At 41.2% G+C, this 25,336-nt stretch overlaps 1 protein-coding gene across 1 annotated transcript in view; it reads right to left on the minus strand.

The window, feature by feature from the left end:
- Positions 1-6,616: 6,616 nt before the first annotated feature.
- Positions 6,617-25,336, minus strand: part of popdc1 (popeye domain cAMP effector 1) — a 55,791-nt gene continuing 37,071 nt past the window's right edge. The window contains exons 7-10 of the mRNA XM_080193443.1: positions 22,875-22,983; positions 20,798-20,965; positions 15,105-15,246; positions 6,617-8,400 (exon numbers count right to left, since the gene is read on the minus strand). Coding sequence (XP_080049569.1) covers positions 8,285-8,400; positions 15,105-15,246; positions 20,798-20,965; positions 22,875-22,983 — 535 coding nt within the window. The 3' untranslated portion in view covers positions 6,617-8,284. The remainder of the gene's footprint in view (positions 8,401-15,104; positions 15,247-20,797; positions 20,966-22,874; positions 22,984-25,336) is intronic.

Genomic DNA, 25,336 nt, shown 5'->3' on the forward strand with positions numbered 1-25,336 from the left:
GGAAGCCCTACCAAGGACACACATGGCTGGAAGCAATTTCTTTCATCATAAGATTTGAAATTACACAAATGTAATGCATAGCCAAATTACTCCCTGTGGATCTGTGAAATTTTAGCCAAGTATAAAAAGCCCATGGAAACATCTAACTATTTCACAAGCAGAGTAAGTAATCCAGCAGTTAACCTGCAAATGCTTTAAGTTGCCTTTAAATATTTCTGATACTGTTTAATGTCACATACAGCTAGGGGAAGACAAGGCATTGGCTGGAGTTTGTTGTTCCAAATTGGCAGCAATAGTTTTAAGCCAGCACTGCATGCAAACTGATTCACATCATGAACTGTCTACTTTGTATGGTCACCATGCACTTGCAATCCCTGTTACTAAAATGGCAACCAGCATATAACCTTTAGAACTGAGCATGTGCATCTGAGAAACCATTTTAAAACATTACTTGGCCGTGTATTACCAAGATGTCATTTCATGGCCCAATTTAACCCCAAAATGTTTTAACAGGTGATCCTATATAGTGACTATGTTCAGAAGAGCATTTATACTGCAATTCTCCAAAAAAAATTCTAACTGTACATCTTGACAATGAAGAAAGAAGAAAATCCCTTACACAAGAAATGGTGTTATTGGGGGCCAGAAGCAGAGCCTCATCCGTTCTGACACAGAAACAAGAATAATAGTGTGCAAAGTCTTGCTTAAATTAGGAGAAAGAGGAACGTATTCAGTTAATTAAAAAAAAACTTCACAAAAGGCAATGCTTTTCAAGCTGTCATTCATGGAGAAATAATTTTATGCAAATATTGAAATTGTATCATGTAGTGGTTAATTGAAAAGTTAATCATAAGGCATCATCTATTTTAATGTATCTGTCACTTCGACCATGGTTAATACATGTCTGGAGGACTACAGACACTGGCACCTGACCTTGGAGTGTTCAAAATCATTTTCAAAGACATGATTATTGATCTCAGATGTAGAATCCACCTTTTGCACCATGTTATAAAAATATCGATGAAAATGTGTAAGAAACAATGGTGTACAGTGTGTTTATTGTGAAAAATGTGAACAGTACAAAGTTGTAAAATTCCAACAAATCAGTTCTTTTTCTTCTGATTTTAAATATGACAAGAGAAATGTAATTTCTATGCAAACATTAGCCTCAAGATATTTAATCTAAAAAACAGGATAATAACTCAATTAAAACAGCAGTCACAGAATTGCAAATCTACATGCATAAGTGTATAGTCACACAATTTAATTCCAAGGGCACTGCAATTGGGCAATTATTAAAGACTTTGACAAACTACCAATCTGATGCAAGAGCAATCCCAGAGGACATTAATTTCAATTATTGAAACATTCAGCTGTATGTGTTGTATTACTAAGTTATCTATACAGCTGTATTAAAGGTGAACTATGTTCACGCAGAAATATATTTCTTCACTCCCCTTTATTTTTGTTGGATACATTAATTTATTCTGTTGATCTAAAAATTTTAACTCCTTATTAGCTTTTTCTCCTCTTAAGGTTCTGCGCAGAATATTTTGCAATCCATCCCATTCTTCAGCTAGTTACTGAGACACACACACACACACACACACACACATCATTATACCGGGGCACATTGCCTTTAGTAAGGAAAATGTCTGTAGTTCCTGTCTTCCTACATACTTTGCCCAAGTGCTCTTTGAGATTGTGAATCCCCTCCAAGGGAAAATTATGTCAGAAAAGCACTGTGCACAGCAAATACTCTAACCTACCATGGCATCCTGATAGTCCATTTCACATTCAGGAATGTGCTGCTGTGGGTACATTGTCACCATTTTATTTAATTAAACAATTCCTTAAGTTTTCCATAAGCAACATGAAATGTTTGTCAATCCAGTTAGAGGAACAGCAAATCCAAACATTGCTAACACTTCAAATGAAGTATTTTGCTTCCTCCTTGAGGCACATCACAAATGTGGACAGTGACACTCATGAGGCAACAAAGTGTGGGCAATATCCGTTCCTAGACTTTTGAACAGTACTTTAACTCTCAGGCCATCGTCATTTTATTCCTGCATTTCAGAGGAAAAGTAAACCAAAAATAGCAGTAACAGTAGCCACTTTCAGTCATAACCTTCAGGGTTAAGCTGCAATCCATCTGAACACTATGTCCCTTGAAGTGATCATTGCCTCAATTACTTGCATGTTGACTTGAAACACAACTAAATTTAAGGCAAGATCAATTTGTCAATGCCTACTTCAACAGTCAGCCTCCATGTAGGAAAAGACAATAAGTACTACAAAAGGGCTGCAAGGTTTACTGAACTCAGTTTTAGTGATAAAGTCAAAACCAAATAAACTGAAGGCAAAATATCAGTGAACAGGAGTAAGTGGTTGAGCAAAATGTAGTTAATAGCAAGTCCTGAGACTGGTACTGGAATCTCTCATTAATCTCCACATGTATAGGATCTGAACATAATTATACAACATTTGAAGACATTGCCAGATAGGGGTCCATAGAACAAATTGGGTAAAAACAGTAGTAACTGCAGGGAGATATAGGCATCTTAACAGAGGGAATATTCTGAGAAATGAGGCTCAATATTTTTTTCCTGTTTCATTACCAGGTGTCTCTGATAGTTGCTACCCATCCCCACTTAAATGAGGTGATTGTAGGCAGCATCCACCAGTTTTTGACGTCCTAATATAGAGAGGGTATCAGAACTATGAGGAAAGGTCCAACAAGACACTTCATAGGATGATATCTGGTATGGGGGGAATATTGTTAATAGGAGGCTTGAAATTAGAATTGTATTCACTTCAGATGGACAAAGAAGGAGTGATTAGAAATTTCATAGAATCCCTACAGTGCACAAGAAACCATTTGAGTTTACACCAACTCTCTGACAGAGTATCTTAGCCAGGTCCTCTCCCCCACCCTACCCCGTAACCCCACACATTTACCATGGTTAATTGACCTAATCTGCACATTTTAAGACACAAGGCGTAATTCAGCATGGCCAATCCACCTAACCTGCACATCTTTGGAGTGCGGAAAGAAATCGGAGCACCCAGAGGAACTTCATGCAGACACGGGGAAAAGGTACAAACTCCACACAGTCACCCGAAGCCGGAATTGACCATGGCCCCTGGAGCTGTGAGACAACTATGCTGGTCACTGTGCCACCATGCTGCCCTGAGTTTTGCAACGGTTTGAGAAGGTAACCTTTGGAAGCTTATTTCCAATACTTAACCAGCAAATATAAATTTATGTTTACTACCAGAAGCACAAAGAAGGTTAGAAGATTTTGTTCAGCCAATGGATTATCATGGAAAAGGTGATCGTAAATGCCTACTGAAATTATCATCGAAAAGGATTAGATGAACACACAATAAAAATATTAATGGCTATCGGGACAAAACATACAGAAATGGGAATAGAATATTTGCTCTGCTGTGACTCTCACTCTCCAGACAGAAGATTGTTAGGCTTTCTACTGTACTGAAATTTTGACAATGTTATGAGATGCCACGGACCAGGCAGGAACGACAGAAAGAGATTAAAGGATGTTACAAAGAACAACACAGCACAGGAAACAGGCCCTTCGGCCCAACGAGCCTGCGCCGCCATCTTAACAATGTATTTTTCCTACACCTCCCTTGACCCATGTCTATGCTTATGGTACCCCCATTGGAAACCAGATTCGGGGAGGATAATCTAGGGACAATTTGTTACACCTATCAGCCTAACAGCACATCTTGGCTGGAATGTTACAGCTGTTTGCGCCAGTAAGATTTTCCCATCCCACTGCAGTGAACAGAGATTTGGCTGGCTGCCAAATTCTCTGACCTCGCTGCAGTGAGAGTGTGACGCAGATGGACACTAAGATTGCACCATTGTGTATTTATAGCTAATTATTTGCACTTTGCATTAAAAAGTCTCATTCTGATTTTCTCAATTCTGTAATGGAGTAATCAACAGATATGGTGCACTTCACAACGTGACAGCTTGGGTAGAAAACCCAAGCTTTGCCTGTAAACTGAATTTGTATTTAAAAGGGTTCCAAATTATCTCCTCCTGCTATTATTTTATCAGTTATTTTTGCACTAATATCAAGGGTGAAATTAAGTCAACATGTCAAAAAACGTGAACCCTCCACAGAGTTGATAAAATACAGAACCTCAATTTCACTTACTTTAGCATGAACTAAGAGGCAAATATTGGTTGAACCGGCAAAGAAAGCCAGAAAAGAACATTTTTAGAATCATAGAATCCTTATGGTGCAGAAGAAGGCCATTTGGCCCATTGAGTCTGCAGTGACCACATTCTCATTCAAGCCCTATCCCATGCATTTACCTTAGCTAAGGGACAACTTAGCATGGCCAATCCACCTAACCCGCACACCTTTGGACAGTGGGAGGAAACCGGAGCATCTGGAAAAAACCCACGCAGGAATGGGGAGAATGTGCAACTCCACAAGACAGTGACCCAAGCCGGGAATGTGAGGCAGCAGGGCTAACTACTGTGTCACCGTACCGCTCCTAGGCAAAAAGAGAGAAAGCTGAAAAGTCTCAGCTGGTTTGGCAGTATTGTAGGGAGAGAAAACAGAGTTAACATTTTGATCCACATGACCCTACTTCAGAACTAAGAGGGATAAATGTGATTATATATATATATCTGAAGGTAGAACAGCTGGAACAGCTATTAGCGGGAGCTGGGAGAGATTACAACAAAGATGCAGTAAAACGTAAGAACATGTGACAGATGTCCCGGGGGGAGGGGAAAAGACAGTTTTTGCAATAGGAACCAAAAAATACTTGGACTTCCTTGGACAGAATGGATTTTCCAGCAAATTGAGTTATTTTCTTACTTGTCTAAATATAACAAAAATGACTGAAGAGGATATCAAAAAGTCTCTTAAGGTTTAGTGGGAGGTTCAAAAATTGCTCCAGCAAGAGGTGGGGCAAAGAATCATCTGACATCAGAAAGAGAGTTTTGAGATCCTGGTGGAAACACAATCTCTAATCTGTACAGAGATGTCTGAGGTATATACCCTTTATCACACATTATGCAAGATACACATCTCAAACACCATAACTTGCACAGATGGTAACTGAGCTGCTCTATATTCCTATTTTTTTCACAATTTTTTTTATTATTGAACAATCATTGCTGAATATGGATAAAAAAAGGTCTATTTTTTGGAACACTGACAGATTTTCCATTATCGGCCAGATCAATATTTAAGCCAGAGAGGCTGAGAAGGTCTCAAGTAATCTGGGAAGCTAATAGGTTAGAAAAGAAGAAAGAGTGTAGATGGGGCATCACCATGACATAATGGTTAGCACTGCTGCCTCTCAGTGCCAGGGACCCGGGTTCAATTCCAGCCTTGGGTGACTGTGTGGAGTTTGCACACTGTCCTCATATATGTGTGGGTTTCCTCTGGGTGCTCTGTTTATACACTGCAAGATACTACCAGTTTCGCTCAAATGCGATGGTCACTAACCTCCTAAAGTGAGACCATCGTATGTTAAGAAGGGTCAATGTCACTTGAACTGTTGGATGAGAATATAAAATGTACTTGTTTCATATGCAACACATTAGAAAGCCAACGGCAGAGGTTTTTCATATCGTTAGTCAAGAACTTAAGTAAAACAAGGTTCACTTAAGACCACAATGTATTATCAGACTATGTGAACCCTATATACAAATCTGGATGCTTTAGTAAGTGTAAAGCTGAATGGGAGTGTTATAGGTCTCATGAACAAAATTCAGAGAGGCAATGAGATAGACAAATGATTGGCTATAGACTATACTGATAGCGAGTGGTGCAAGCCTACAACATTGACTACAGGGTCTGGTTAACCCCCTAATGTTGCGGTGGATTGTGCAGTCCTCACTCTGACCAGTGCAATGTACAGGAGCTTCAGCCTAACTTCAGAAGATTAAAGCACAGAACAATTTCATTATTTCCACCTTAAAACGGTGAGTGACAAATCAAGTACCCATGTCCCCTTTCACCTTCCATTTTGGCAAACTACAATGTACCAATATCCCACATATAACCTCTAATATAGCACTGCTGCATCAGGGACCCGGGTTCGATTCCCAGCTTGGGTCACTGTCTGTGTGGAGTTTGTACCTTTTCCCCCGTGTCTGTGCGAGTTTCCTCCAGGTGCTCTGGTTTCCTCCCACAGTCCAAAGGTGTGTGGGTTAGGTACATTGACCATGCTAAATTCTCTCTCAGCATACCCAAACAGCTGGAGTCTGGAAACTGGAGGATTTTCATAGTAACTTCACTGCAGTGTGAATGTAAGCCTACTTGTGACTTACAAATAAACTTTAATTCAAATTTAAAATTTAATAGGCCCTCTTTAATTCATAGGTTGGTTAGGCAGGATTTGCCTTTTTGAAAGCCACGGTGCCTTTAGTTTGTTAGGCTATGTTCCTCCAAGTACTCTACTTATAGTTATTGATTTTTATTTTATTAAAGTTTATTTATTTATTAGTCACAAGTAGACTTAAATTCACACTGCAATGAAGTTACTGTGAAAATCCCCCAGTCGCCAAACTCCAGCGCCTGTTTGGGTACACTGAGGGAAAATTTAGCATGGCCAATGCACCTAACCAGCACGTCTTTGGACTGTGGGAGGAAACTGGAGCACTCGGAGGAAACCCATGCACACATGGGGAGAAAGTGCAAACTCCACACAGAGCTGAGACTGGAATTGAACCCAGGTCCCTGGTGCCGTGAGGCAGCAGTGCCAACCACTGTACGAGTTAATGCATTGGTAGTCAGCCGAAGGCTCTGTCACCCTTCTTCCAAATGCAAACTGAATTTGCTCATTTCCAATCTACTGAAACCTTCAATGGTTTCTTTAAAATGAGCATCAGTGCCTCACAAACTGTCACCCTTTTTGCCTTGCATGCATCCAAGGATATAGCACCTCAGGCAATACCTGAGGAGCAGAGAGATTTAGGGAGTGAATTCTAGGGCTTAGAATGATGCAGCACAATAATTTGGGCCACACAGAAGGCCAGAACTAAAGGATGCATCAAAATACTCAACTTCTATTAATCTTCATACTTGATGCCATAGTGGTCCTTAATGGTATAAACTCTCCCCATCCCTGACTACCCTCCTCTTGTTATAATTGTGAAAGAATGCTTTTGCATTATCTTTTACTGTAGCTGTGACCTTTCCAGTATTCTGGTGGCAGTGCGCCTCTTAACCTTATACAAGAGCAGTACAGGTAAGATTCAACCCAACATTCACTACCTCATTCAAGCCCTACAAGTTATTTTGCACCATTATTCCTATGGTCACTCTCAGCCACTGATACTTGTCCTGGGTGCACTAAGATGTTAAAGGACATCAACTCATTGTTGACAGACTGATTTGCCGAAAATGCCCCAAATACTGTTACAACATCTGTCCCTTGTGCTTCAGAACAGCTGCAGCTGACCTGCCATGCACTTCAAAAGAAAAACAAAACATTGGCTAGATACATTCAAAAAAATTGATTTAAAAAAAAAGACCAGCAAAAATAATGAGGGCTCCTTACTTTGTGAGTAAAAGGAGGGAGTGGGAGAAGGAAGATAGTGCTGATGGGATATTAGCTTACCTTTGTGTTGACATTGCATTGAATCAGAGCGCAATAATGCTGAACATCAAGGAGCTCATAACAGGCAGCTCCCTTCAAGGTCAAAAGGCCTTTAGTGGCTCATACTACTCAAAAAGCAGAAGATGAATCTTAACAAATAGCTTCCAACTTGACTTAAGTAGGAGCACAGGCATTTAACCAAATCTTAATTTACAGAACTCAGGTGATATCTTAAAATGGAAGCAACAGTTCTTCCTCTGACCCATCAGTTTCTGCCCATGAGATTAATTTTATCACAAGTAGGGCAGAACTAATCTGCTTTTGCCTTTAATAAGATTATACATCGTGAACAAAAGTGTGAATGGTGGAAAAAAAATTCAGATGGTGCTTCACTCGTGTGGTTGAGATGTCAACATACTTTTGGTTACCCATAATGCATTGGCTCAACACTTCACAGTCAAAAAACAAAATTAGGGAAAGGAACAGAAAAGTGACAAGAGTGACGAAGCAAATGAACACATGCCAAATCCTGGAAATCTGTGTACTTTATGTAGTTGCCACAGCTGGCTGCGTACTGGTGGTTCAGTAGTTGAAAAGTAACAGGACTTATTTGGATGGATGCTTGTATTTTCCAGCAGATAAGAACTCATCTCTGCTAGAAACATTTCCCATTTTGTTTCGTTCAGGACCAGTTGGGAGCCAACTGGGCAACTGGTGAAGCCGGTTCAAAGACATCATCCTCAATAGACTCCTCAATGGGTTTCATTTTTCCTGAAGTCCTTGTGTATGGGGACCTCTCTGTTTTATTTAAAAGAAAACAGAAACAAAATTGAAAATCTCTGCAATCAAATGTTTGCTTCCAAGTCAATAGTGCATAAAGTCTTTTTTTTTCAAACTTAATTAACTTCTTTTGAGATGCACCAAAGAAACAAAATGACCTTCCACAGTTTACTGACAAAGCAATGGCAAGGTTTATGCGCAAACACTACAGCAGCTTCAGATGAGAGAGATGTCCAATTATACAGTGGAAATCCAAAGTTACTTGCTGTTGAGTTTTAAAGGATCACTCCTTTTAAGAAGCTGCACAGGCATATCAGGCCAATGCTGTAAGACTTGATGAGATGTGCTGCTCCTTCATATTTAAATATATGCAACAGCACAAAGTTGCTTTTTGCACACTAGCTTCAAGCTTAGTCCACCACAGGAAGTAAAGTCTTGTTCACTTCCGATCCAATTCCCTTTTAACAGTGCAGCAGTTGTAAATTACTGCCAATCAAATTTGTTGGAAGTTAAATTAAAATTAAAACTGAACTGTTAACAGGATCTGGGGGGATTTTCCAACCGCGCTCGCCTCAAGACTGGAACATCCTTCTCGAGGTCAATGGACCTTTGCATGGTCCTGTCTCACCTGCTACAATTTTGCCGTGGGCAGAATGGGAAAATTCCATCTGTAGAGTCTCATACCTTCGTGTTTTAATCATTCTTGACGTTTATAAAATGTCAAATTCCATTTTTTCGCTCTTTCCCCCACTTTCCTAATTACATTTTTCTCTCTTACTATTTCCCATTCTATATCTGGTCTGGCATTGCATCCATCCACTCTAATTTATATATTTTTTTCTGTTCTTACACTTTTCATTTCACAATCCTTCAATTTAGTGGTTAAGGATATGCATAGTTTCTTGTCCTGTTCACTCTGCTCTCAGGTACCTCATCATCCTCACTGCAAAGATCATGCTTTCAAAAACTTTCAATACAAGTAATTTAAAACCCATGTGTGAATTGACAAGCTTAGCTAATGGCTGATGACATTGGATGCCTGCCACAAAAAATTATTGTCCACTGAATTCCTATCTAAGTTTTAAAACAATAAATGAATGGTAATTTACATGATTGCTTACAGCAGCTGGTTTCAATGGCACCCCACCCACAGTCACTCCCTCCACCCTTGATACATAGTAGCAGTAGTTTGTATCATCTATAAAATGCACTGCAGGAGCTCACCTAGGCTCCTTAGACAGCATCTACCAAACCCACATCTTCTACCATCTAAAAGGACAAAGGCAGCAGATGAATGGGAGCACCATAGAATTATAAAATCATGCAGTGCAGAAGAGGCCCTTCCGCCTATCGAGTCAGCACCGACACATTACCACTACTTGGAAGTTCTCCAAGGCACTCACCATCCTTAACCAAATAAAACTGAAAATGTTACATTGAAGATAAAAAGTTATGCAAATTAAAACAACTTAAAACTAAATGGTACTAAAATGTAATTGCAGAAAGTGATGATAAAGTTTGTCCATTCCCTCCTTAGACATTACTTCTTGTTCAGCTCCATAGGCCTACTAAAACAATAAGATATTTTTTAGCTATAGATTTAATCTAACCATCCATCAATATCAATCATTTTCAACTCAGACTCACTCAAGGTTATTTGAAATCATGCACAGTTCACCAAAAATTTTGGGAAACAAAGAATAAGTTCCCCATTGGTAAGTTTTGTTTTATTTAAAAATACATGGTTAATACCAGGCAACGTTAAAATATTCAGTTAGGTTTTTAACACTGTTACAACAACATTTGTGCAGATTGAAGGAATATGCAAAATGTAGTTACATGCACAACCCTCAAATGCTAGAGATGGACAAACATTTTTTGAAAATATTACAAGGAAGAGCAAACAAAGATAAGTACAGCACAGGAACAGGCCCTTCGGCCCTCCAAACCCCTGCTGATCATGATAACCGAACCAAACTAAAAAAAAACCTTCTGAATTCATCTACTTTGGTGGTAAAAAAGGAAGAAAGCATATTATCTGTTTGGTGGCAGTTTAGGAAAAGAGGAAGTGCAACATGACCTGGGTGTCATGGCGGAAAACAGTCACTAAAGATTGGCACATAGGCACAGTAGGTGGTGAAGAAAGGCAATGGCATGTTGGCATTCATAGCAAGAAGATTTGAGTATATAAGTAAGGATGCCTTGCTGCAGTTATACATGGCCTTAGTGAGGCCATGCCTTGAGTATTGTGTGCAGTTTTGGTCTCCTGATCTGAGGAACGGCATCCAGCAAAGGTTCACCAGACTGATTCTTGAAATGGCAGGACTAACATATGAAGAGAGGCTGGATCGACTGGGCTTGTACTCTCTGGAATTTAAAATAATAAGATGGGATCTCATAGAAACATATAAAATCCTGATGGGACTGGACAGACTGGTTACAAGGAAGTTAGGGCAGCACTGGTTAGCACTGCTGCCTCACAGTGCCAGAGACCCAAGTTCAATTCCAGCTTTGGGTCACTTTCTGTGTCGAGTTTGCACTTTCTTCCCTTGCCTGTGTGGGTTTCCTCCGGGTGCTCCAGTTTCTTCCCACAGTCCAAAGACGTGCGGGTTAAAAACCCAGCTTGCAGGTGCAGCAGGTGGTCAGGAAGGCGAATGGGATGCTGGCCTTCATAGCAAGGGGGATTGAATATAAAAGTAGGGAGGCCTTGCTGCGGCTGTATAGGGCATTGGTGAGGCCGCAGCTGGAGTACTGTGTGCAGTTTTCGGCGCCATACTTACACAAGGATATTTTGGCCTTACAGGGAGTGCAGAGGAGGTTTACTAGGCTGATACCGGAGTTGAGGGGGTTGAGCTATGAGGAGAGGCTGAATAAACTAGGCTTGTACTCGTTAGAGTTTAGAAGAATGAGGGGAGATCTCATTGAGACGTATAAGATGATGAATGGGATGGATAGGACAGAGGTGGAGAGACCCTTCCTGCTCAGAAAGGATAGTAGGACTAGGGGGCACAGCCTCAAGATAAAGGGGGGGCAGTTTAGAACGGAGTTGAGGAGGAACTTCTTCACTCAAAGGGTGGTGAATCTCTGGAATTCTCTGCCCGTTGAAGTGGTGGAGGCTGCCTCGCTAAATATTTTTAAGACGCGGGTTGATGGGTTTTTGATAAGAGAGGGGATTAAGGGTTATGGGGAGAGGGCGGGAATGTGGAACTGAGCCACGACAGATCAGCCATGATCTTATTGAATGGCGGGGCAGGCTCGAAGGGCTAGATGGCCTACTCCTGCTCCTATTTCTTATGTTCTTATGTAGATTGATTGGCCACGCTTAACTGACTCTCATGTCAGGGGGATTAGCAGGGTAAATGAGAGTTACAGGAATAGGGCCTGGGTGGGATTGTGGTTGGTACAGACTCAAGGGGCTGAATGGCCTCCTTCTGTACTGCAGGGTTTCTATGAATGTTTCCGATGTTGGGGAAGTGCAGAATCGGGGGTCACGGTTTAAGAATAAGGGATAAGCCATTCAGGAGTGAGATGAGGAAGAACTTCTTCATTCAGAAATTTGTGAACCTGTGGAATTCTCTACCACAGAAAGCAGTTGGGGTCATTTCATTGGATATGTTCAAGAGGGAGCTGGGCGTAGCCTTGCGGCTCAAGGGGTATGGTGAGAAAGCGGGAGCGAGATACTGAAAATGCACGAACAGCTACCATCATATTGAATGGTGGTGCAGGCTCGAAGGGCCGAATGGCCTACTCCTGCACCTATTTTCGATGTTTCTATATTCCTTACTCAGTCCATTTCCCTCTATTCCCTCCCAATTCATGTGCCCATCCAGATGCCTCTTAGTGCTATTTCCATCACCCACTTTTTCTGGCACTGCATTCCAAGCACCCACCACTGTCTACGTGAAAAACATCCCCTGCACATCTCCCTTAAACTTTCATCCTCTCATCTTGAACCTGTGCTCCCCTGTAGTTGACACTTACACCATGGGAAAAAGCCTCTGACTATCCACTCTGTCTACACCTCTCATAATTTTGTAGACTTCTATCAGGTCACCCCTCATCCTCCATCCTTCCAATGAAAATAATCCAAGTTTATTCAATCTCTCCTCATAGCCAATGGTCTCGCGGCCAGGCAACATCCTGGTGAACCTTCTTCGCACTCTCTCCAAAGCTTTCATACCCTTCTGATAGTGTGGCGACCAGAACTGCGTGCAATATTCCAAATGCAGCCTAACCAAGGTTTTATACAGCTGCAACATTATTTCCCAACTCTTGTAGTCAAAGCTCCAGCCAATGAAGGTAAGCAGGCCAAATGCCTTCTTATTCAAGTTAGCCACCTGTGTTGCCACTTTTATGGAACTGTAGCTCTGCATGCTCAGATCCCTCTGTATCTATCACTGTTAGTATAATAATGTGGGACGGTTTCGTTCCTTTATCTGGTCCTCTCCTGAAGTGCAGGGATGAGGCTGTGACTCTAACATATGCTAGGAAATCACTCAAACAATGGAACAACTTGGGATTTTCCCAGGCTATATGGGTGGGTACTAAATGAAGAACATTTATTCACTGAGCCATTAGGGTTAACAGCCTTGGCTATTCTGCTTGTATCAATACAGTACAGAATTATGCAATTTAGATATCAGTACAGAACCATTAAATCAGAAAAGAACAACAGGCCTTGTTACATATTTGCCCATCGTGTAGTTATAAATAGTTCCAAATTTTCCCATTCATTCAAAAGGAGAAGCATAAAACAGACAATGGAAAACTCAGTAGAATTCATTGCCACAGAAGGCTGTGGAGGCCAGGTCATTGAGTGTCTTTAAGACAGAGATAGATAGGCTCTTGATTAATAAGGGGTTCAAGGATTATGGGGAAAAGGCAGAAGAATGGGGCAGAGAAACATATCAGCCATGATTGAGTGGCAGAGCAGACTTGATGGGCCAAATGGCCTAATTCTGCTCCTTTTTCTTATGGTCTAGCCAAGAATTGAAAGAAAGACTCATCACCAAGTAAGCAGGTTTGATTGACAGGCAATCACGAAAAATTGGTTAAGATCCAAATGTTGGAACAGTCAAGAAAGATCACAAGGCATGTTGCAGGAAAAATACAGAAAAATAAACAATGGCCAAATGGCTTTACAATTGAGAGTTACAAATTAGGTTAAATACTTTAAATCTTGCACTATTACCCCATATCAGGTGTGGATTGCAGTTATAAGGCACAAGTCCTTCTAATATGTAACTTTAGGCTCAAAACTATAATCAGAAAAAGAACAAGAGTTCGAACGTCCAGTGCACACACAAGATTATTCTGCTATTCTTAAAGTAGTGCATCTAATTTAAAAAAAACACAATTTTTGACCATGTATAACTCTATTAATACTGTACTAAAATTCTAATCTGGCTTGTGTGCCCAAATCTGGGAGCAGTGCTTCAACCTACAATCTGGTAGGATCCCTCTCAAGGGCATTCTAGTTAACATGAGTCATCACAGCAACTTTGATAAATTATTTTCCCTTTTAAGGCTTGGTGATTTAATCAGTATTGCTCTGCAATTAGAAAAAGATTAAATTCTGGGTTCATAATAACGTACTGACTTTTTTCCAGTACCTGGGACCATGTAGTTAGTCGCAATCGGACCAAGCGTGAACAAAACGCAGCAGTTGACTCCTTTCAGACATGTTAGAGCAGTCTTGCAAGTTAGTTCCTTTTTACAAAATGAAAACAACATGAAGTGTTAACTTCAGGCACATAAAATCCACAGACACACAGGGGAGCACACAGCTACCGCGACAACCTTGAATTCATACAGTCAGGCATGGAATTAGGTCAGAAGACAGAACCAGCTGAGGGTTGGCCTGTCGGGTTGCACCAAAAAGGCTGAATCTGCTTCGAAAGTTTTACACCACGTTTTACTTTTTCTTGGACTAAAGCAATAAAGCTTATTTGTTATCAGGTGGGAAATATCGAAAATATTCTTATGTTCTTCTCTATTTAACTGACATGAAAAAACTTTAAAGAACGTTTCCTCAGAATATTTAATAGGTGGTTTAGAAGTCTGTGATACAGATCGACTCAAGAACAGCTTCTTCCCTGCTGCCATCAGGCTTTTGAATGGACCGATCTCATATTAAGCTGATTTTTCTCTACACGCTGGCTATGACTGTAATACTACATTCTGCACTCTCTCCTTCTATGGACTGTATGTTTTTGTCTGTATAGTGTGCAAGAAACAATACTTTTCACTGTACCCCAAAAAGTGCTTCTTGGGTTAGACATCATAGTCTGAAGTGCGTATGAATATGGCCTACTAGAAACTAAGCTGGATATAGAATATAATTATTTGGAAGCAGGGAGTTTGATGACTAGCATTAGCAGGGGAACGGAATACGTATGTGGAATGTGTATCATCAGTGATCTGTGTGATGCATCAGCATTAAGGACTGTATTTTACAGTATGTTTTTTTTTTATAGATGATGTTAAGGTATCACTTTAAGGATGTTATGATATGCTGGCAGCGGAGGTGGGGGAGGAAGGGTTTTGAAAGCCCTGTTTGATGATAATGGGTTGGTTGTGTTTGAATTAAGCAAATCTCCTGGTTAAGCCTGATTCATAATTCCGAGCAGTTAGTTTGATGGTGTGTGATTGTAAATTGAAAATCGCAATTTCTTAATGCTTGCAAGCAGGATGAAGGGAGGTGCCATTTAGTTGATGCTCACGGATTGACGAAGCAGTAGATCCTCCATGAAGAAAATGTGACATTCCATCTTCTGTATCGCTGCTGCTGGCCATACTATTTCTCATTTTCATCATTGAAAGCTGGGAACATAGACTTGGCTGTCGCTCCATCTTCTTGGCAGTCTGTTAAAAAAAAGGAAACTTGATGTTCAGAAACAAGATAAACAGAATGTTGTTGGTAAATGTTAATCACTTACTGTTGAATGCCTAGCTGGCAGTCTATTCAAGGAACCTTACTCAGCACTCACTTTTTCTGGGAAGTTGCTATTATGAAATTTGCCCTATATCTCTTAAGTGGATAGGAAGGGGGCAGCACAGTGGTTAGCACTGCTGCCTCCGTGTCAGGGACCTGGGTTCAATTCCTGACTTGGGTCACTGTCTGTGCGGAGTTTGCATGTTCTCCCCGTATCTGCGTGGATTTCGTCTGGGTGTTCTGGTTTCGTCCCACAGTCCGAAAGATGTGCCGTTTAGGTGCATTGGCTATGCTAAATTCACCCTCAGTGTACCCGAAAAGGCGCCGGAGTGTGGCAACCAGGGGATTTTCACAGTAACTTCATCGTAGTGTTGATAGAAGCCTACTTGTAACAATAATAAATAAACTTGAAATTTTACATTTCCAGGTACCTCATAAGGACTACTCAAGGCACCATTTTCAACTTTGAACTGGATGATTATCAGCGTGCTATATATGTGTTTGGACTGTGAGGTAACCCTGAAATAGCAATTCCTCTAAGATAGCCTTTAGTTAAAACAATACTAGCTTCTTGAAATAAAATTAATTTGTCCTATTATGATCTTGTAACTAACAGAATCATTCTTAGAAACTCTTACTCTTATTAAACACACACAGGTCCAATTGCAGATACTTGGGAGAGGAGGTTGATTCAGCTGGTCTTTCTGTCTAGGGTAAATATTCAAGATAGCTCCCTGATATATTAATCAGGAGCCTTTGCTAGCACAATAAAAACTCAGGGCTACAAGGCAAAAGGCTCTCTTTCCAGAGACCATTTGGGCTGCTCAGGAACTCCCATGACCAGCGATCTTTGAGGTCTTACTGACTTGTTTCTCCACCTTTCCATGAAAAAAGCACAGTACAGAAAGAACCATCATCAATTCCAGTTCCAATTTTAGATGAGAGTTTTCACCACGAAGTGCTGTAGTTCCCATTTTATTTTGGAAAATGATCTGTTTCCAGTGTTAAATATTGTATACAAGTTACGGCGGCACGGCAGCACAGTGCTTAGCACTGCTGCCTCACAGCACCAGGGACCCAGGTTCAATTCCGGCCACAGGTGGCTGCCTATGTGGAGTTTGCATGCTTGCCCCGTCTGTGAGGGTTTTTCCAGGTGCTCCAGTTTCCTCCTACACGCCAAAGGTGTGAGAGTCAGGTTGATTGATCATGCTAAATTTCCTCATAGTGCCAGTGGGATTAGTTTGGGATTGCAGGAATAGGGCCTGGGTGGGATTGTTGTCACTGCAGGCTCCCTGGGGTGAATGGACTCCTTCTGCAGTGTCGGGGATTCTATGTTGTCTGTTGAATAGATTTATTTAATGTTTGATTAAAACTGCCTGATAATAGATGGATTACCAGGCAAAGTTCTACATTTAGCTTTCTGCTCTGTTTGGAAAAATAAATTCGTAAAATATATCAAGTTTGCACTGGATATTGACACAAAGTTTGGCTCTCTTAATCCCTGCTCCCTGTAAATAGTTATTGGAAAACACAATAGAGAATATTTTACAACTAATCCCAGGATACAATATTCAAATGAAGCATATTAAAATTGGTAGCAACATGTACTGTGATCTACATATGTTGTGTTTTATACTGAGTTCTCCCTGTGTCTGCGTGGATTTCCTTTGGGTGTTCCAGTTTATTCCCACAGTTCAAAAGATGTGCTGGTTACGTGCATTGGCCATGCTAAATTCTCCCTCAGTGTACCCAACCCAGAGCGTGGTGACTACAGGATTTTCACAGTAACTTCACTGCAGTGTTAATGTAAGCCTACTTGTGACACTAATAAATAAACTTAAAACCTTAATCCTTCTGGAGAGCTCGGCAAATTCATCTGTTACAAGAAAGCCCCAATTTAAATCTCAAAATATGGGGTCAAGCATTCCCTTAAAATAACAACATTTGGGGAGAAGGGGATGGGGAAGGTGAGGGGTCCAAAATATATAATGTCCAGTGAATACAGCATGTAACTGTGCGTTACAGAACACTGCAGAAGGTGTATGTTTTATTGGAAATATAACTTTCCCTAAAGTGTGACAATAATATGTACAGGGGATTTCGCTACATTTCCTACACAGCTACATAGCAGAATAAGAGCTGATCTGAGGAAATTCTGGGCCACAGTTTCTGAACTAGACTCACCACTGATTGAAAAACAGAATACACAAAGAAAGTAAAGATCCTGACATAATATTAGAATACGCAACAGAGCACCATATTATCGTCCTCAGCCTTTACTGTAAGAAGTCTGACAACACCAGATTAAAGTCTAATGGGCTTTTTTGGAACCATGAGCTGGAAATTGGAATGCACCTTATATTCCAATGCTTCGAAAATTCGTGATTCCAAATAAACCTGTTGGACTTTAACCTGGTATTGTGCAAGTTCTTACTGTGCCCACCCCAATCTAACACCGGCATCCCCACATCAAGTCTTTGTTTAAACAGTCGCTTTGTTCAATAATTTGGTCCCCACTGACTCTATGCTTTGCCTCCACCTCTACAATTGTACCTTGGCTTTATTTTTTCATGGGATGTTGATGACGCTGGCAAGGCCACAATATGTTGCCCATCTCTAATTGCCCCTGAACTGAGTGACTTGCTAGGTAATTTTAGAGGACAGTTAAGAATCAACCCCATTGCTGTGGGTCTGGAGTCCAACGTAAACCAGACCATCTAAGGGCAGTAGATTTTCTTCCCTGAAGGACACAAGTGAGGCAGATAGGTTTTTACAATAATCGATGACAATTGTCAGGGTCACTGACACTGGAATGCACGTTATATCCCAGATTTATTGATGGAATTTAAATTTCACCAGCTACCATGGTGGGTTTTGAACCTGTGTTCTCACAGCATCAGTCTGGGTCTCTGGGTTACTAACCCAGTGACATTACCACTCAGCCACCATCTCCCTGAATTATCAACTTTCCAATGGCCATTGTCCATACGTGAGCCATCGTCAACAGACTATTTCAACAAAAGAGCATCACAGCCAAGCCTGTTCTTGGTAGCGTACACACACACACACACACACAAACACACACACACACAAACACACGCACGCACAGAGAACAAATGGGACAAATTAATGTACTCTGCTGCCATTGGTGAGATTAAGTAATTGAAAAGAAACAAGAAACTAGGATCTGGATCAAAACTAGGCCTCTGTGATCTGAATGTCTTAGTAATGGTGTCAATGCACACAGCAGTAATATGTGGGTAGGAGTGGAAGAACAAGTGAATTAAAAGAAAAGCTCTTTCCCCACTCCAATTTTTCTTCATCTTTGTCACTTTCCCATCAACCTTCAGGCTGCCAAATCCATAACTCCCATTCCAGGATTATTAATTTTGCTTCATAAAGATTTAGGACTGATAATTCCACCATTCTGACTGCTGTCACATTGACAGTAATTTAACTGAATTCAGACAATTCCCTTGCTGGGTTTTACCAACTGATCACAGGAAGAAGGGCGCAGTAGGATTAGGGGGCAGGATTCTCCAATCCCGCTCGCTCTGCCCCTGCTGCCAGCGAGAATGGAGAATTTGGTGCTCAGTCAAAACTCCATTCACTGCAGTGGTGCCAGAGAATCCCGGCCACTGACCAGGTTGGAGGTTTCCAGTGTATATATTTGCTCATCAATCCTTACTTGTTTATTTTACAGTTGAAATCTGCTTCTGAAAAATCATAGAACCCTACAGTGCAGAAGGAGGCCATTCAGCCCATCAAGTCTGCACTGGCCACAATCCCATCAGGCCCCACTCCCGTATCCCCACATATTTACCCTACAAACCCCCCAGTCACGAGGGTCAATTTAGCACGACCAATCAACCTAACCCACACATTTTTGGAATTTGAAAGGAAACCGGAGCACCTGGAGGAAACCTACGCAGACACAGGGAGAACATGCAGATTCCACACAGCGACCTGAGGCGGGAATTGAACCCAGGTCCCTGGCACTGTGAGGCAGCAGTGCTAACTACTGTGTCATCATGTTGCACCCCTGCCCCCCCAACCAAGGAGGCCATTCAGCCCATCAAGCCTGGACCGACCATAATTCCACCCAGGCCCTCTGCCCATAAACCAATGCATTTACCTTGTTAGTCCCCCTGACACTAAGAGACAATTTAGCACGGCCAACCTGCCTAACCCAAGCATCTGTGGACTGTGGGAGGAAACTGGAGCACCTGGAGGAAATCCACACAGGCATGGGGACAACATGCAAATTCTACACACACAGTGACCCATGCTGGGAATCAAACCCGGGTCCCGAGCGCTGTGAGGCTACAGTGCTAACCACTGTGCCACCGTGCTGCCATGGTTCTTTAATGTTCAGTTAGACTAATTTTAACTGTGTAAACATAATATTGTGTGTTTAAGTTTTCTTTTCTTTTGTTAATAAACATTTCAATTTCTATTTAAAATGTCCAAAAGTGTTATTGAAATTTGTGACTCCTGATTTCAGTACAGATATCTTCTCATAGTAAATAACAAATTGAAATTTGTTATGATAGCTTGCCAAGATTCCCTTTGGGATTTAATTAGCCCGGTAATTATCACATAACATTTGAACCTGTCAAATAAATTAACCACTCTTAAATATTCTGCACAAGTGAAATACCTGGGTGATATTATGTCATTAAATACCTCAGAAGTACTCATCAGGTTTGTATGTGCAAACAAACTTGGGTGGCATGGTGGCACAGTGGCTCATAGTGCCAGGGACCCAGGTTCGATTCCTGGCATTGGTCAATATCTATGTGGAGTTTGTACATTCCCACTGTGTCTGCGTGGGTTTCCTCCCACAGTCTAAAGATGTGCAGGCTAGGTGGGTTGGCCATGGTTACATGCCCTTTACTGTCTCAAGTTTAAGGGGAGAAAAAAATAAAGCCTCCAGGTTGCCTGATCCCAACTGCTATCTATTGATATGTGGATACTTGATTAAAACAGGAACTTACGCTGGTGTGGTGGAATAGGCCAACAGCACATAGCATTTAGGCTCACACATGAAAAACAGTTGGACATCAGACAGGATCAAGCTCCCATGTGACCAAACTCAAGTACAATTTGCTACTTCGAGAGTGATAGAGGTTTAAAAGGGAAACCAAAAATAAAAAAAAAACTTGGGTAACGAAACAGTTAAAAACAATCACACAATGAAGCCTATGTAATTTTCTTTTTAATCACATCACAGCCTGTTCATTATATGTTCTACATATTTTACATAGTTTATTTTATGTAAACTTAATAGTGGCTCACTATATGTAACACACGAGAAATAAGTGAATGTATTAAAGGATATATTTAAATAGCTGCTCTTATCTCAAGACATTTTTCATGCAAAATATTTTAAAACTGGACAACTTTTAATACATCAAAATCCCAATTCTCTTAGAATATTTATATACCATTAAACATCAGTCATGCAACTCTAATACCTACTTTGTCACTTAGTGTTGGGTCATTCAAAGAATACAGCTTGTTTGTGATATCTTTGCCAATGAGATACTTAAACACTTCATGAAGAAATGATTCCGTTTCCAGGAAGTAAGTTAGTCTCTCTCTGGACCAGCACAAAAACTTGCAGTTATCTTCAGCCACAATAGTTACCTGTGGAGAGAGGACATCATTGTGAGGGATCATCACTTTCAATGGCACAGCAGAGTGTAAAAACTACCTTGGTCTCAAATGCAAATGCTACATGCAATTGCTTCAGTCCCAGCAGGTGGCAATAATTGATACCATGATGGACTCTGGGTCACTCCGCTATTAATGTTCATTTAAAGCTTATTATATCTTCGATGCAGTCTGTGTGGAAATCCCAGGGGCAAGGTGAGATGATGGGTTTCTAATCCTCTAAAACTATGAGGATATTAGTGAACTGACCAGTATCTCAAAATCCTATGTAGCGATATACCACAGACTGACCCAGCATGATTTTCTGTGTACACAGTTAGTAACCACATCTGCTTCTCTGTGAGAGACATCAGGTGGAGACCAGGATCACGTCGACTGGAACACGTGAAGAAAGATCCCTTAAGTTATCAAAATCTGCTCTCCCTTTCTACCTAGCATTTGATTTCAAAACAGTTGGTCAAATTGTTTGGTTCCTTCTTTGGGAAAATAGCATGCACGTACAACTTGAATTAAGAACAATCTGACAGATATCAGTAACTGGTTCTTTAAGGATGAAAGCAATATAAGCACCATAACACCCAAAATTCAGGATTTTTGCAAGTTAACTTCAAAATGTCCAGACTGTGTCATACAGATCCAAGTTGCATAACAGAAAACACCTATTTTGTAATCACAAGAGAGAGGCGGAAAGAACAAGAGTGAGCCTCTATACTGGATGCATACTCCACCATGTAAAATGAAAGCACATGGACTAGAACAAGGGCAAAGAACAGAAGAGAACAAGGGTGAAGAATTATTTAAACCAATGTGGAAACAAAAATGCTCATTTTGGGAATCACTAATATTAAACATCTGAATCCAGTGAATTATGTTGTATATCCATAAATCAAACTAGGATACATTTCCCTGCTTCCACTATTCTCAAAATACGTCTCAAGTTACAAAATGTGTCAGGCACTGAACACATTATAGCTTCAATGATCACAGAGAGCTAGAAAATAATCTACGTACAATGCAACAAACATGATGAGCGCTGTCGTACTGGCTGTTCACGCCGCACTTCCACTGGAGCGAGGTCAGAGTATTTGGTGGCCAGCCAAATCTCCGCTCACTGCAACGGGATGGGAAAATCCTGCTGACGTGAGTGGTGATAAGATTCCGGCTGTAAGCTGTGATTTAGTTATCCATTCATTTCGAGTTGGCTAAAAGAAGTGAAGAATTGGACAACCATCACACAGGCATTTTAGAAGCGTGTGGTTTAAAGTTTATTTATTTGTGTCACAAGTAGGCTTACATTAACACTACAATGAAGTTACCATGAAAATCCCCTAGTCGCCACACTCCGGTGCCTGTTCGGGTTTCAAGGATTAACCAGACAATGCACGCCGAGTGCTCAAGCTCCCAAACTTTATTCCTTGCTAACAAGGAGAACACACATGCAGCACAATGCACTGCTAGTTGTTCTGTCGCTTCGTACAGATAACTGGCAGTTACAGTTAATTACAGCAAATGAGAAATAAGCAACTTTCTCACCCTTCATTTGCATACATAATCCATCAATCACAGCATAGCTATTTGATGTTTCTTATCCAATAGAACACCGTCTCCTTCATTAGTATAATATGTCTTAATTGGCTGCATACGTTTTAATTGGCCACTGCTAAAATGCCATGACGACAGGAAAGCTACAGGCAATCCCTCCCTCATCCCACCCTCCCCCAGTTTACAGTCTGCAATCACCCCCCCCCCATCCCCATCTCTCTCCTCTCCCCTGTGCCTCCCAGCCCATCTGTTGAGAGCTGGTAAAAGCAAGGCCATTGGTTTCACATACACTGACGATGTAAAATCCAAAACTGGTAAAATGCACTCCACACAATTCTACCTGAAATTTTTCTCCTTTGTTCATCTGAGTTGATCGGAATTCAGGGGAGTCGATGAAAGACGTGGCATAGATGTTGTGCAGAAAGTGCCCACGATAAGAAACTTTCATCCTGTCAAGCAAAAAAGTTACTGCAGAAAGATTACAGTCAGAGCAATTAATGCCGGGGAATCACACCATGGTTCAGAGGAAAAAAAATCTCAGTCCTGAAATTAGATTTCTATCCATCAATAAACAAGAGCAGAAGCTCTTGATTATAACATTGCTAGGAGAATTACTTCAGCCCAAATGGATGGAAAATAATGTTCCCTCCAATAATATGGCTCACGCATGAGGTCCTGACTTTTGTACTCCAAACACTTGAGACAAAGGCCAACATTTCATTAGTCTTTGGATTACGTTTTATACCTGTACGCTCGCTTTTAGTAATCTGGGTGCTGAACATTCTAACTCCTCATCCTAACTCATCTTCCGATTGGGCACTTTACAGCTTTCTGGACTGAACACTGAGTTCAACAACTTTATAGTATGAACTCTCCCCTCCACCTTCACCCTACTTCCATTTATTTTATTTTATTTCTTCTTTTCTATCATCTATTTTTATCACTTTTTATTCATAGAAATTAATCATAGAATCTCTACAGTGCAGAAGGAGGCCATTTGGCCCATCAAGTCTGCACTGACAACAATCCCACCCAGGCCCTATCAACGTAACCAAATATATTTACCCCACTAATCCCACTAACCTACGCATCCTGGGACATTAATGGGGAATTAAGCATGGCCAATATACTTAACTCACACATCTTTAGACTGTGGGAGGAAACCCACACAGACATGGGGAGAATGTGCAAACTCCACACAGACATTGACCTAAGCCAGGAATCAAACCCAGGTCCCTGGAGCTGTGAGTCTGCAGTGCTAACCACTGTACCGCTCCATTTCTATTTTCATTCTTCCACTTATAAAATCTCGCTCTCCATCCTCTCTCCAAACCCCCCCACCCCACCTTCAGTGCCAATTGCCACATTCCTCAGGCAGTCCTTTAACAATCTGTACCTTGTGCTGCCATTCGCACATTCAATCACTTAATGGAAGCTGTTACACCTTTCTTAGCCTTTATCATCGCTATTTACATTTCCTTTCTCCAAATACACCGCACCACCCTCAGTGTGAATCCTGTCTGATTTTTTTTTTACTTTCAGCTCTAGCGAAGGGTCATCCAGACTCGAAACATTGGCTCTATTCTCTCTCCACAGATACTGTCAGACCTGCTGAGTTTCTCAAGCATTTTCAGTTTTTGTTTCAGCTTCCAGCATCTGCAGTATTTTGCCTTCATCTTAACTCTTTGTTCCTCCATTGAAAGTTTCCTGATTTTTCTTTCTCGGACACAAGTACACCTCACACTTCCCCCACGTTGAACTTATCTGCCACAATTTAGTCTACTCATTAGCCCTTTTGGGGTTCCTAGTGACTGAAGGCCTCTCTAATAGCAGCTGACAGAGAGAGGCAAAACAAATGGGTAAAGAATGTAAGATTTTCAATTGAGTCGGCACTCTGAAGTACTACGAATATTTCACCAATGACGAACTTCATAGTTCAATCTTCCTCAACTGAACGGTGATCATGAGCTAATTTTGAGACTTGCCAGGTTTCTGCTGCTACAGAGGTAAGCAGTTCTGCTACTGGAGATACACGTGAAGGGTTACAGCACATGAAACAACATTGCTTATCATAGAATCCCTACAGTGCAGAAGTAAGCCATTCGGCCCATCGAGTCTGCACTAACCACAATCCCACTCAACCCCTATCCCCACAAACTTACTCTGCTCGTCCCCCTGACATTAAGGGTCAATTTAGCATGACCAATCCACCTAACCCGCACATCTTTTGACTGTGGGAGGAAACCGGAGCACCCAGAGGAAACCCATGCAGAACGTGCAAACTCCACACAAACACTGACCCAAGCTGGAACTGAACCGGGTCCCTGGCGCTGTGAGGCAGCAATGCTAACCCACTGAGCCACTTGTGTGCTGGAATTAGCACCAGAAAACAACGAGAATATTTCACATGGTGCAGTGTGGAATTTAACAGCCAACTGCTGAAAGGTCACAATCTGATCCTTGTAGAGGAGTGGCTATTATTTATAACTTGTAGGCTTCGGACCAACTCCTTATTTTACACTTTGCAGCAGAAAGCAAGGGCAAACACAATCGAAAGAAAAACTACTGAAACACCCTGAAGAATAAGAGAAATGGGCTGTCTTCCTCATGCATGGTACAAAGAGCTGCATTTCTGAAAGGATAAAACATTGGCTGCTGCTGAACACAAGTTTGGGATAGGATCTGCAAAGAAAAGGGTAAACTAACTTCACGATTACAAGTGCAATACGTTATCTACGAAGATCCACTTTCATATCGCAGGTCCTTCCTACTTCCACCTTGTGGACTTTACTCCAAGCTGTC

This window comes from Carcharhinus amblyrhynchos, chromosome 7 (genome assembly GCF_965287045.1).
Source record: "Carcharhinus amblyrhynchos chromosome 7, sCarAmb.v2.hapA, whole genome shotgun sequence".
NCBI lineage: Eukaryota > Metazoa > Chordata > Chondrichthyes > Carcharhiniformes > Carcharhinidae > Carcharhinus > Carcharhinus amblyrhynchos.